Consider the following 14,900-nt stretch of genomic DNA (forward strand, 5'->3'; position numbering starts at 1 on the left):
GTAAACAACTTTACAATCACTATATTACTCACATTATAAAAGGTACCAGAAAGAAATGACTTGCGAATAGTTCATTATTATTATATATGAATATGCACTTCTTATATAAATGAATAAATGTTTGGAAATTCATTGATAGATTGTGAATATAAAAAGTGGAGAGCTCCAATATTATTTATCTTTAGGACACATGTTCAAAGTAGAAGAGTTCCTAAACTAAACAAATTAAAAAGTACACTCATTTTTTTGTTATTTTATATACATAGGAATATTATATTGTTTTTAGGCTTTGTGTAACAACAAATGAATATAAAAATAATTAGTAGCAATAACTTTAATTCACTTGAACCAGACGAGGGAATCTAAGCTTCTTTAAAGAATTATATTAATGAACAGAAAAGTAATCCAATGTTAGAAGTAATATTGAACGCGAATCGCAGACCCAGTATGTTGTTATATATTATTACAATACCTATAAACAATAATGCCAAAACAGAATATTCTTGAATTATCACGGGCTGTTGATTTCAAGATTTAACTGTGTCAATTACAAATTAATACAATGGCTTCAATATTCAACAATAAAATTACTTTTGAAAGTTTTTAAAGGCGATTCCTTCAATGGCCTGTTTAAAACTGAATATAAATAATTACAACAGCACGTATGCGACAAGTGTGATAGACAATAAATTAAATTTAATTCTGCAGAAACTAAAATAATCATATTTTCAACTGAAATGTCTGTATCTGCTGCCCTGGAATTTTATTGATTTCAACTATTACAATCGAATGAAAAGAGTACAATTTTCAAATTGCAGTCTTTTCAAAAATTATTCAATGAAATAACAAAAATTTTGTCACAGGACAAATTCGTAATCAACACTTTATGATCGGTTAGCATATAATTGAAAGTGTTAATTAATTTTCAATTATAATTTTTGACGAATACAAATTTTTAAATTGGATTAGGCCTCCAACTTACAAAACAAACCATCATTAATAAATAATATAAAAATCGTTGAATTAAGACATAGGTCAATAAATAATTAAGTACATTTTTTTCAATTAGAACTAGATTAACTAACATCATACTCAACAAAAATAATATAATAATTCATTCACCAAAAATTAACTTAACCGAAATATGTGATGTTGGGAAATATGTTGTTATTCATAGGTAGAAAAGTTTGAAAGCTTTTTGAGTTATCATACACTAATAATGTCAATGCTTACAATTGAAATTCAATCAACTTATACCTAAAATGATTTCAACATTTCTTAAAAAATCTATTCAACAATATATGTACAGTACACAATACCGTTCCAAGTTATGCATCCACTAATAAGATAATAGTTTTTCATCCTTATGCTTTCAAGAGAAACATTATTTACATTACTTAGATTTCCACGATAATATCATGAATAATATACAACTTTGATAATGAAATCAAGTGCTATAAAGCACTGTTGAAATTTTGAGTGATTTAATAATTAAATAATTAAATAGTTACAATTTCAAGCATGCTGTTCTAGATATTTATAGTGAGTAAACCGGTAAAATAACGACCAGATTATGCAGTGGCCAAATTTGCAAGTAGTTAAGCAACACATGAGATCTGGTTCAATTAAACAAGAATGACTTGATAAAGAGGCTCCATACAAGTAAATGTTGTTCTGCATGGGGTACCGGTAGTCCGGAACCTACTTATATTCTAAAACAGGAAAAATGACAATAACTGTACGATATTTAGAATGAGTTCAATAATAAATTTGGGGAAAATTAGTATAATTTCTATTCTTAGTAGTAATTGCATATGTTACTTGGAAAAATGTACACAATATTATTGAAATTCAATTCGCATATTGAAGATGAGGATGATAATTAGAAGATTATAATGATGATAATGATTGCATTAATATTAATCATGTCTCAAGTCAGCCGATCTGGAAAACACATAACTCGAAGAAAATCTCTACAATCGATTGATATATTATTTGATTAATTTCATTGTCCCATACTGATACAAGTACACACTGCTCCATTCACCCAGTAGTTGACATTCTGACAACAGCAAGTACCTGGCTCAGATTCACACCATGCACTCAAAACTGAGAGCGAAATTTACAAAAAAATCAACACAATTCTTTTTTTGATTTTCGATTGTGACCTATCTATGAGAGTAGTGACGTAATGGGTGATAAACAGCAGAATATCGATCAATGTTCGTTTGTGCTGCTGACTCTCAAACAAATGTCGAACGTTGTTGAATAAATATTTTGTCTCTGATTCAACCCATCAACTTTATTATCCCTTGTTTCCTAGATCGGAAAAACTGCTGGCTTCATATTTACAGCAAATATTCTTCACTTTGTACCCTCCCAACTCGCACATTTCTGTTTTTTATTTCTGATTATTCATACTAAATACATCTATTGTTTCACTAGCATCTTTCAATAAAAAACCTAATTTATAAAAAATACAAACTAAATTTCTTGACTTTGATACATATTATTCATTAGATAATTGCTATTTAATATTATTTTTCAATAGTAATTATTTTGAATATTATTTTCTTATCATTATTAATACAATAATGATGTTAAAACTCATTTTCACCTTTCTGATTATAACTAAATGGTGCAGGGTTTACTTATCTGTGGACGTATACAGACGTAACATCAATATGAGTCTTATCATATTAATTCATATTTATTATGTACCATCATGTATATAGATATCAATAGTTACATATCTACATACACATGACCATTGTATAGAATCTATTTGATGGAAAATATACAAAAGTTTTGGAAATATTAATGATATAAAAATGTTAGAATAATAGAAAAATAGTCACACAGTCAACAAGTGATTATTCTTAAAAACATGTAAAAGAATTTCATCTTCAGCAATCAATAACAATAACAAGATCTGTTAATTTTTCAATTATTCGATAACATATAGTGTTCACATTTTGTGTATTAAAGTATGTAAAACAAACAAGAGAACAAGGAATTGACAATTGGAAAAAGCAAACAAACTGTCCTTTGCACACAAATACAAATATTTATCTATTTTGTGATTATTAGATGAAAGCCTGTTTGCTAAAACAGTTTAAATCGACTATATAATCATCAGTTGAAAGGCTTTAGAAGTGTCGAAAGGTGTAAGTTACGAATAATGACTGCTGATAAACAACGAAAAAGTTGTTGCTTCTTTTCTCACATTTATCGTCAGGCAATTATTTGACTAACCAGAAACCTACACAAGGCATGGAAGGCAAGAGAGAGATTTCAAATGCATCGATAGAGTTATAGAATTGTCTAACAAAGAACATATTACAGTATCTAGATGAAATGTTGAAGCGCATACACACATTCACTCGGTGAGTAGTGGATTGGATTCGGTTGGAAATGGATTGCAACAGCATACACTCTTTATTTACACACATCGAAAAGATGAGCAAGGCGCTAACACGGCAGCATGAAAAGCTCTCTCTTCCATGTGGTCGAAGGGAAAATAGTTAACAATAACGATAGCATTATTATTATTCAGTAATATTATTATAATTAATTATTATGTAATACAATCTACAAGAGAAACTAACACTAAGTCGAATATTCGCTATCAAGCTGGTTTTACAAAGATACTTTTATGTACAAAATAATACAGAATAAATCGATTCATTCAGTGGATAAATGAAGGTGTGTAGGACTAATACGTTGGTTGATTATTAAGTGCAGTCCACTCTTGTAAATTTCCATTGCGCGGCTCATATTTATGTAAGTGTGAACAGAAGACAGCAAAGAGCCAGATGATGATGATGATGATGTCGATCAACAACGGCGGCTTCAAATCAGGTACACTGAGTGGTAGTGGTGGCGGGGAGAGGAGGGGGCTTTGAAGAGAGGGGTTTCAACCAGACCAGCTGGTCAGGGGAGGGGGTGAGAGAGTAAAGAGAGAGAGAGAGGGTGTGAGAGGAGGGGCACCGGGACCAACTCAGCCCGCTGCGTTTGGCCCACGGCTGCTGCCAACACAAACAAACGCTTATCATCATCATCATCATCATCATCATTATTGAACGAAATAATAGAAGTTGGTTTCGATTCGAAAGTGATGCCGGCCGGCTAGACTTAACTATTCTGAAGGTGGGCAGAGCGTAGTATATTTCTTATCAATATTAAATCCAGATTATTCTATAAAACAGAATGAAAACAACTTTTCCGATGCGCCAGTGAAAATGAGAACAGCGATCATCTGAAAAATAAATCAGTGCCTATTTCAGTAACTCAATATTCAACACGTTGCAGCAGTAAGTCAGTAATAATAGCACTAATATCGCACAATATGTTGAAGTGTCATATTTATAGGGAATTCGGCTCTAAAGGAAGAAAAACTGCATTGTGGTGCCTGTGAAAATGACTAGTAGACGACAAAAGTGGGAGGTGAATGGGCGATAAAGGGACAAAGGAATCAAACAATAATCAAATTACAACACAGCAACACACCTAAGTAGACAAAATGTGAATACATATTTGAAAAATAATTTTTTAATACCAATTATTTTTAACAATAATAATAATAATAATATTACTGGTCTGAGACTTTCCTAATGACGAACTTTGATAAGCGGCTCAAGTACAGTAGCTGGAAAGTTCTATGAATGCTATTGTACAGATTTCCCATAATTATGTTATTTTTTCTCAATTATTATGAAAATGTAACATTAAATTATGAGAAAATATATTTTCTTGCCGAATAAAAAATATGTTTGAGATAGATTTGATTAACAAGAATCAGGAATTATATCAGAATAATTTTTTACTGTTTCAAGTGCTTAGTAAGAATAATTTTGTTTTCAATCTTTCTAAATTCAAAATTTCTTCTTTTCAAGTAGTGTTTGCTGAGAAAATTGGACATTTTATAAAGTGAAGAAAACATAACCTACGTTTCGGACTATATAGTTAGTATATGAATCAAAATTCGGGGGAGGGACAGTTTTGGGCTGTGTCTGTTGGTCCTCCCCCAATTATTAGAAAAATTAATTGTGTATGAATTTGAACACAGCTACCAACTACAGAAGGCGGTGGTAACAGAAAATGAGGGTTTCTACCCAATTATTGGGGTTTCTACCCAATTATTGGGGTTTCTACCCACTGATGGAAATAAATTGGAAGTTGCATTTGTACAAATGCTAATATTGATGAATAATTAATTATTATTAAACAATATACTCACTCGAGTGAAAAGTGCTCATGAGTGTGCATTGGCAGGAGAGGAGGAGGGGGCCGTTGTGGAGGTGGTGGGGGGTGCACTGGCGGAGGGTGGTGCCTTCTCCTCGACAGCGGGGGAGGGAGGGGCATCCTTGCGCGGGGGCATGCGCTCGTTGATCGCATCCAGACCCTTCGCTTCCGCGAACGACGTGATCTTGTGATTCGGCGAGAATCCTTGCAGTGCTGAAACATTATATAATACACCTCAACAAACTTCTGAACCGTTAAACCATAGAGAAAACATAGTATAAGAATGTCCTAAGTAAGGTATGGGTCGTTTATGTTCCAAATTTCAAGCCGAATTTTGTCAACTCAAGTCGACCTCTGTCTGTCATTACTGTTTTGGCTGGGTGAGAGTGTAACAACGGTACAGTATGAGAGACTACCAGCGTCACATACCTTCACGAACTAATAGGACTACCGGCTTCAGTTAACAGTGAAATTTGGAACATAAGCTAACTACTATAGAAGGCGTTGGAGAAGGATAAGTGACAACATTGACTTCTTATCATTTCATTACTTCAAGACTTGAATCTCACTATATTTCTATCTCTCCAATTCACTCCCTAGGGACTGAAAACAGCTCCATCAAAATATCATGTTTAGTTGGTATCTCTATGAGCGTGTGTATCTAAGGTCTGAAATAACTTATATTTTACTGTTTTTTTCATCTTCTATTTAAAAGAATATTTTCTTTTGTTAATCGATTACTTTAAATGTATAACTAACAGTATATTTTACATCAACTAGTAGCCTATTCTTTTTCAAGTTTCAAAACTTAGATAACAGAAATAAATAGTGACATCCTTGGCCACTTGGTTCTTTTACACTTGTAAAAGAAATATTAAACTGTTTCCTTAATTTTCACCAACTCTGAATCGTGGGTTACACAATTCAATGCTAAAATAATTTAGATTTAAGCCTTCAAATATGTATATTATATTAAGGGATAACTGAATAAAATAGTGGCATACTGAATAGTGAGGCCACAAAATTTAATTCTGTAATAATTTAGATAATATTTGAGCCTTTGATTAAGTATATATAATTAGGAATTTGTAAACTCATGTTTCTTAATCTGTATACTTAATATATAAAACTTCTCATGCAGATTGTAACTGACCATTTTTCAATGAGGTCTTTCCGCCAGAGAGGGCTCCCAGAGGTAATGATCCGGTGGGCGTCAGGCCCTTCAGCTGAAGAACACTCTCGCTTTCTTCTCTGTAAAAACAATGCAATCATTTTCAGAAGTCATCACTTTCTAAATTCAACATTACTTGTTTCTTCCTTGGCTAAGCCTTGGAATAGGCGGAGCTAAAGGAGAAATGTTTTGGAAAAAACATTATCAGAAAAAAATACACAGGAAAGGTTAGGCTCCGAGTTTTTTTGAACAATTTTTATTGCATGTAATATTTAAATTGAGGAAAAAAGGCTTCATTTCACTCTATTATTTTGAAGGGGGATTATTTTTGGAAGAAATTGAATGCTGTATATAACGATTTTTTAATGCTAAAATCGTTTTAGAGATTATTAAAATGAATCTTCGATAGTAAAATACCGTGGTACTTCTAAATTGATGTAAATTCAAAGTTTTCTTACCTCAAAACAGAGAATACACGAGCCATCTTTCCAATAGCGCGTATCTTATTCCGAATGACTTCTTTCCTAAGGTTTGCTGCTGCTCCTGTAACAAAATTCAAAATTTAATTAAAAATGTGTTACTAAATTCTTTGTCTGACAACTAAGTAACTAGGTAAGTCACTTGATGAAATAAGAACAGTATTAGAAAAACAAATATTTTTTACTGACAGTCACAACATCTTCTATCTGGTGCTTATATTGTAAGATATCATAAAAAATTATTACAGTAGATAAAATCACTAAATAAGTCACATATTCAACGCTAAATCGATGAGACCATCTTTTTCTCGTAAGCATAGCACACAATAATTATAAGACATTCTTTGCAAAGTCATTTGTCTATTATTGTCAAGATGTTTCGATAACATCTTCTGAATAGGCTCAAAAAGGTACTTTTCGTACTCCAGGTTTTGGTATCAGTACTACTGAACTTTGAATGTTGTGATTAATCTGCCCTACCCTAGCCTATGTTAAATTCCAAACCCATATAGAATTATAGATTTGATTATACAGAGTATGATCTTAGTACCACCCAAGTGAACTGATAAATACAACTAAAAATGATCTATATATGGAATACAACTTAATATTGTGCTGATGATTTTTAAAGAATTGAAGGGTTCCTTGATTATTTGGCTAATAAACCAGAAATGTTATGAATAATTAAACTTGTAGTGATTTTCTTTTTTGAAGAAAAAAACACTTTGTAAGTGATAATAAAAGTAGAGAAAATGTAGATTGGACATTCTGATACAAAAATTTCAAAACAGATTTCAAGCAGAGATAATTTACTCTATATGATAGATTTAAGATTACTATTGTCTTATGGCTGTGAATTCCATATTTGATTTTGGAATTGGATGGAGAGGATGGCATCCTCTAGGTTTACATAAATAAAAATTTACGTTCTTTAGTAACCTTGAATATTTCATTTTAATAGTTGCCTAGCCTACAGAAATTATTTTACAATAAGGCTGAAATTGAATAGATTAAAAAGAACCAACATCTTGCGAAGAACAGCAGAAATAAACGAGGCAATCAGAAGCTATATAATCACAGCCAGAATGAGACAACAGCATTATCCAGTAGATTATTGAAATTTGTGAATCCATGCTTTTTGTGAAATATGTGTCTGCACGCAATTGAAATCTGAGAAAGTTAAACTATGACTGACCATAATAAATTATTGGAAAAACATGCAAAAAATTTCATAGGAGAAATCTTGAAAATTGATACAGTCTTGTAGTTTTACCAAACAATTCGGCGAAATGTATTCAAACTATTTTACAAGTGAAACCTCGAATATAACGACGCAGGATGAGTGAAGGAAGCGGGAGTCAGATAATTTTTATTTTAAAATTATAATTGACCCACGCCTTCCAATCTCAGCCCACGTCGGTTTACGCAAGCCGACAATGTGTACGTTCTGTGTACAGTAAATTGTTCCAGTTCCAATCGTAAATTGTTCCATCACGTGACTAGTGCAACATGTTCCCATGGAACGCTATTTCAAAATCGTTGGTTCAAGCTTTTGGCGCGCACTTATAAAGTTGATTTACACCAAATGTGTCGTTTACTAGCTGCGTGAATGAAGAGAGGCTGTTTTACAAACCTACCGTCTAGAAAAGTGTAAATTTCTTTTATTCCATTACTCTTAAATTTTCTATCGAGAAAAATTCATTTAATGAATGGTTATCAAACATCATATTGTTGGTTATGTATTCTATGCTATGGTAAACAAACTATCAGCGCATTCGCAGAAAAGCAAGCAGACTACAATGATTGACCAATGAGAGCTCAGATAGTTGAAACCTGTTGGAACTGTACCAGGTCGGACAATTTACCACACTTTGACTGTGGGGCAGAAAGTTGGAGCTGGAACAGAATCTGTCAAAATTCCTCCCATGGAACGTGGAACTTTCTACTTGGTAAATTGTGAATCGGACAATTTACCACATTCCATGTACACAGAACGGGCCCATTGTTGGTGGAAACCTTATTACCAATCAATTGAATCAAACCTTATTTCTTAATCTATGGATTAAAAATATATTTCAAGATTTACAAATTCCAATTTATTCAGAATATAAAAATATATGCCAGTATATTAAATAACTGCAGCACTAAGATAATATTCAATAAAAAACTCCGTGAAATATTTTACGGAACAATGCAATACTGTATTGAAAAAGCCAACTCACAATTCTGTAAAATTCTCCCTGAGTGAATGATGTAAACGATCTTACTCGACCAATAAATTTCATGAAAACAGGATTTTATTGGAATGATAAATAATTTATGACAGTAATTAATTTGAAGCAATTGAAATTATTAAAATCGAATGCAATTTATAACAGTAAACAATATTTATGATTGTAGTTGAGTATTTACTGCAAAGCATATATTATTTCCATACCTTATTCTCACATAGCAAAAACGTAATCAACCAGAAATACTGTATTTAAATATGCTAATCTTATGTTTCAAATAACCAGTACTGTATATGATTATATGTAGTATTTTTGCAAATATTTCAAATGACATAGAAAAGTATTGACTTTTCTTAGTTTCGCGCTTTTATTAAAGATTATTAAATTGTATGGGACATTTTTGTAATTGCGATACTTTTAAAATTATCACTACATGATCACGATTATCTGTAATCACTAGAGGGTTTTCTCCTTAAATTAAAAAGTAGTTACAGCATATACTTACCAAGAGACATTCAGTGACAAGGAGATCAGCACAGGAGTCCACGGAAATAAAATGGAAAGAAAACAGAGAAACAAAATTTGTAAAAATAAGAGAATTGAGTGCAAGGTAAAGATATAGAGTACAATTCAAGTTTGTGTTTGGAAAATATAAACAAACAATGAAATTATATTGAGCTCTTGAGATAGAAAGCCATAGGTAGTATAAAAATTGTTCCTACTGAATCAAATTTATTTTCAACTTACTGTATTATTCTGAAAAAATAAACTCATCAACGTTGATATAGATATTTGAGATATTTGTAAAAATTTACAATTTTAAAAGTCGCTAAATGAATTTACTAGATATAATGTAAAATTTATTAATTTCTAAAAGACTAATATAAAATAAAAACTATTAAATATCGACAGCTAATCTCCAGTTAAATTTTTGTATGCTCACATTCCACTGGGCTTTAGATATTTTCGAATTGTCTTAAACTAACTCTTGATTGCACAAGATTATCAATATCATCCACAAGTAACATTTTCGTCTAGTTTTCAAGTGGTTAATTGAATCTCTTTGAAAATTTCAGACATCCTATTTTGTATAATTTTGACGCCATTCTGATTCGGTTCATTTCTCAACATGAGAAACTTGCAACTTTGTAATCAACGTTTCATTATAATTCGACTCATTGTATTCAACGAATCCGAACTGCCATGTAACGTACATGAATATATATTATTTATAAAGAAGTTGACGTGTAAATACAAAACCAAGTGTTATTAGTTCTAGAACAGCAGAGCGCCTAACTTTTATCCATTTAAAGGCTATATTCAGATATTTGGACAATAGAAATTTTCAAAGTGGGAAATCCAATCTTAATCAAGTTATCTGCAATAGCGAACTACACAGCAATAATAATAAACTAATAAAACTGATATATTCCGCTCGGAATACGTATATATTTAAATGTTTACAAATTCATCAAATCACATGCCTTAAAACATGCTGAGGCAATACACACACTTTCATAATGAAGCTTAAACAAAATGTGCCAAAAACACAATTTCACAAAATGAAACTCCTGCTTGGGACAAGCTCTGAATCAACCGTACTATTTCAAACCTGTCATTTCTATTGATAGATTTTTTAAATTAATTAATTTAATCAGACAGGTCCTTATCGAATTATGACATTTATTTATGCAATCGAACATAAGTGGCTAGTAAAAGTCAGTTGACGTTTGGATAATTTCAATTTATAAAATATCTGAAAAACCAATAAAATTACATTGGTATACCAAAAGTGAATTGATAAAATGGTGCGTTTTTAAAATAAATTTATACAAGAAGTAATATTCTAATTTATGATAAAAAATATTTTTTATACAGTTCAGAGAATAGAATTAAAACAATAATGTGGTAAATGCAGATCATAATAATTGCATAAAATACAATTAGATAGATCAAACTCAAAACCATAGAAAATTTATTTATTACCATTATAAAATAGAACATTGACATGAGTTGAAAATGTATTATAATCGATTGGAACAGTCAGTCAGGCGTATCATTCTCACTATAGCATTTCTTGAGATTAATAATTTTGAAACGTATATTTTTGATAAGAGGGGTTGGAATGAACAAACTCAGAGACTTGTTGTAGTAATTTTCTATACTCGGGATTTATACTTGGAGCTGATGATGTGGCAGGTTATGCCACGTCTACTGGAAAAGTCCTTACAAGCAGAACAAAATTTAACGTATAAAATTGAGAGTGGAAGCCCACGAGTAATGGAGAGATGATGTCATTACTACACTTATTTTCCCGAATCAGGGAAGAGTGCTCATTTACAAGCAAAAAATTGGATCCGAGCATTTTTCATGTTATTAGCAACTGATGAAAATACATTGAGTTTGGTCATAATTAAGTTCAATATCATACAAATTAAGACTTGGACATCAATCGATTAGAATAGATTGACGACTCAAATTGTGATTGATTAATGTGCTTGGCGGAGTTGTGAGTGGACTAAAAGTCATTCAACACGACAATTCATAAAAATGAGCTAGAAACAAGTGTACATATAAATCAAGACAAACATGCTTTTTATGTAAATATGTTTTGAATCCTTATTTAATTCATTGCTGTAACATTTATGGACTTCAATATCAAACCTAACAAGTGTATGGCAGATTAATATCATGCCAATAGAATGATAATATTTGCTAGGATTCTTTAAATTGACGTCAATTTCTAAAATCAAATAATGGAAGCCATCAAAGAATATGTAAGAGAAAATCATCGTCTGAAGAATCAAACACAATTCGGGTAGAAAGCAATACAGAGAGCAAGCTGTACATTTAGTATCTTCAAACACGCCATTCAAATAAATGCTGTTCAATTTGAGTAAGGCAATTGAATTGAAAAGGAAAATATATATTCAACGAAAATAGAGAAATAATAACGGTAGAAAAATGAGAATAAAAAGCTGTTGGTAAGAGGGAGTAAAGAAATGCGAGCATCCAGACACATGCATTTGGAACAATAACCAATATTGAAAAGATGAAAAGAAGAGAAACAAATAGAAGGAAATGAAAGTAAGAAAAACAAATGCCTAGTTTCAAGGCGGCATTTCTATTCTGCCCACTACAATACAGGTCAGCCAGGAGGATATCCAGATAATTTGGAGAAAGGGGAGTGAGGGGTTGGGGGGAAAGAGAGAGGGGGTTAGGTTGTAGGAGGACAAGAGGGGAATACAAACAAGTTGTTGCAACAAGTTGAAAGTGCAGCGGAAAACTGAACGGACACCGATAACGGGAAAGAGAGGCCTGACACAGCTATCAATCAATGCAATATACTCGAGTATATTCACAGACAATGACACACCTTTCTCCTTCCTGTTGAAATTCACGTATCAGAACATAATTCATCCATAAATAGAGAGGGAGATGAACAAACAGAATCAGTGAAAGAAATCAAAGAATAAAATAGAATATAATAGAAACAAATGAAATAAGACAATAACTGAAGAAATGAATAACCGAAGAATTAAGAAAAAATGATATAAAATACACTACTATTATGGATGGAGTTCAAATACGATTCTGCATAAATTACTGGAATTATTTTGTTCATTAACTAAGCACCGCGACTACAATACTCAAATGAAATCTGATTTAAAGCTAAACGTTAATGAAGAGTAGGCCTCCTAGGCATGAGTGGGCTTCTAGTTGCTAGTTGCTAGTTGTCGAGTCATGTACAAGATATAAATGAGCTACAAGGGAAGGGAGACTATGCAGCGAAACCATTACTCACAGATCATAAGTTTAGTGCTGAAAACGTACAAATAAAGTTAAAAGGATTATTTAGCAGCACAACTAGCTGATTTTTAGTAAAAAAATAAACTCCTTTATCCAACTATTTTATCAAGAGGGCACTCGATTACTCATTTATACAAACCAAACTTTAAAAGGCAATTAAAAATAAGTAAATAACAAACCAAAAATAATCACGAATAAAACTGAAAGAAAATCTTCAATAGAAACCCAAACTTAGTAGAAGGAGGAATGATAACTTACCATTCTTTTGTTTTATAATTACTTTTGCTGAAGACGACCGGAAAGGCCAAGGCATGGCAATAGAGAGAGAGAAAGAGAAAGGGAATAAAAGTGCATGTCAGAGTGTGACAGAAAATAAACTCAACTTAGAACTGACAACATAAAATGGGATTGATTGAAACCTCTATTTCAACATTCAAACAGCTAAGAATTACTGTCAATCAGCATTGTTTGCTGCTTTAAAATATCAGGGTGCGGACATAAACATTCCTGTTCTCATAGAACAAACCAATCAGCTCCAGAAAATAATTATTATTTGTAGATTTTTACAAAGGGAAGAGAGAAGAATAAGAGTCCTTATCATAAGATAAGGATGGGGATAGTTTCGTTCATACATCAAGAATAGTAGAAAAGAGTGAGCAAAGTGTATATCAATTGAAACATTTAATAAATAGAGGAATAAAATGCGTGTGAACAAGTTATCTACACAGATAAGTGATATAAAATTGAGGTTTCAAAATAACACAATTTTCTACATTGATTGAGATCAGTTGGTTTTCAACTGCTAGATAGATAATTGTCGAAAATTTCATCTAATTCCATCTATAATTAATATTGTGAAGTCTTGTATAGGGCAGTGAAACATACAAAACATAAATAATGCTATTCATAGGAATAATTTACAATAATATGTAGTTATCATTCATTACTTAATAATATTCTTAAATATACATAGGTTTCTAAAGATTTATTCATACAGATAAATTGTGTAAGCAAAAAGTGAATACTAAATAATAGTCATGAAAGTCATGTTATTCAAAATTCAAAACAATATTATGAAAAAAATCGAAAGGTCGGCCACGTCAAGGTGGTTGTGACTTGTGTATCAAACATTATTCTGAGATGATTTAATTATAAAAGTTATGAAATATTGAGTTTTCTATAAGCAGATTTAGCTAGAGTGAAAAATGGCCACTACTAATAGGGAAGAGAGAAAAGCGTTCAAATAGGTACTAAATAAAATGAGTAAATGTAGAAAAATCATAGCTGTGATAACTAGGAAGTTAGGCACCATTCAACGTTTGCCATATTCATAATAAAACGAAATAAGAATTATATGAATAAAGATAAGAAAAAAATAATGAAGTGAATTGAGAACACACGTTACCTCTGATCATCCCATCAATCAATGGTCATTGGGGTAAGGGACATTTCAAAGGAAAGGATATGGATTGATTGCTTAATTGATTTCGAAGCGTTCTAAGATATGGCTACAATAAATCAGACCTAGGATACAAGAAATATCGAATTGAAGAGGCCAAAGCTATGATTATGCTTTTATAAATTCTCATTGGAACGGCACAGAGCTCCAAAAATTGTTATTCATTCTACAACCAAAGATCTACATGAATCATAGTACGGTATTTTAATAGTCAATGAAGGATTTTGTAATCGTAAGCATTCACGAATACACTTTGGCCAAGAATGTAATTGACAACCAATATATTTCTAAAAGTAAATTAATTATTTTTGTTAGAAAGATTTTTAGCACGGTAGAAGAATCTGGGAGGATTTTTCTCTTGATAACAAATCACCATAGGGAAACGAAGAGGATAGTGAATTTCAGTATTCATGCTTATGTGACAAAGTGCACAAAAACCAATATTGAAACGTTAAATAACAAGCTTGCAAAAACGTGTGGACAGGTGGAGCGAAAAAGGTGGAATA

At 31.7% G+C, this 14,900-nt stretch overlaps 2 protein-coding genes across 4 annotated transcripts in view; one reads left to right on the forward strand and one right to left on the reverse strand.

Moving 5' to 3' along the window:
- Positions 1-14,900, forward strand: part of LOC111062800 (serine/threonine-protein phosphatase 2B catalytic subunit 3) — a gene marked incomplete in the record, with an annotated part of 176,147 nt that overhangs the window by 146,122 nt on the left and 15,125 nt on the right.
- On the reverse strand, positions 320-13,961 carry LOC120349971 (serine/threonine-protein phosphatase 2B catalytic subunit 3-like). 3 transcript variants are annotated; one of them, XM_039421671.1, is made up of 5 exons: positions 13,194-13,961; positions 6,874-6,949; positions 6,398-6,495; positions 5,240-5,457; positions 320-4,258 (listed from the first exon to the last, which is right to left on the reverse strand). In XM_039421671.1, exons 1-4 carry the CDS (start codon positions 13,246-13,248, stop codon positions 5,255-5,257), a joined length of 432 nt encoding a protein of 143 aa, XP_039277605.1. In that variant the 5' UTR covers positions 13,249-13,961; the 3' UTR covers positions 320-4,258; positions 5,240-5,254. The 3 variants fall into 3 exon arrangements, with proteins under 3 accessions (XP_039277605.1, XP_039277604.1, XP_039277606.1); XM_039421670.1 differs by having other exon boundaries at positions 6,874-6,952; positions 13,194-13,959; XM_039421672.1 differs by lacking the exon at positions 13,194-13,961 and adding an exon at positions 9,631-9,861 and having other exon boundaries at positions 6,874-6,958.

The sequence above is a fragment of the Nilaparvata lugens genome, chromosome 2 (genome assembly GCF_014356525.2).
Source record: "Nilaparvata lugens isolate BPH chromosome 2, ASM1435652v1, whole genome shotgun sequence".
Taxonomy (NCBI): Eukaryota; Metazoa; Arthropoda; class Insecta; order Hemiptera; family Delphacidae; genus Nilaparvata; species Nilaparvata lugens.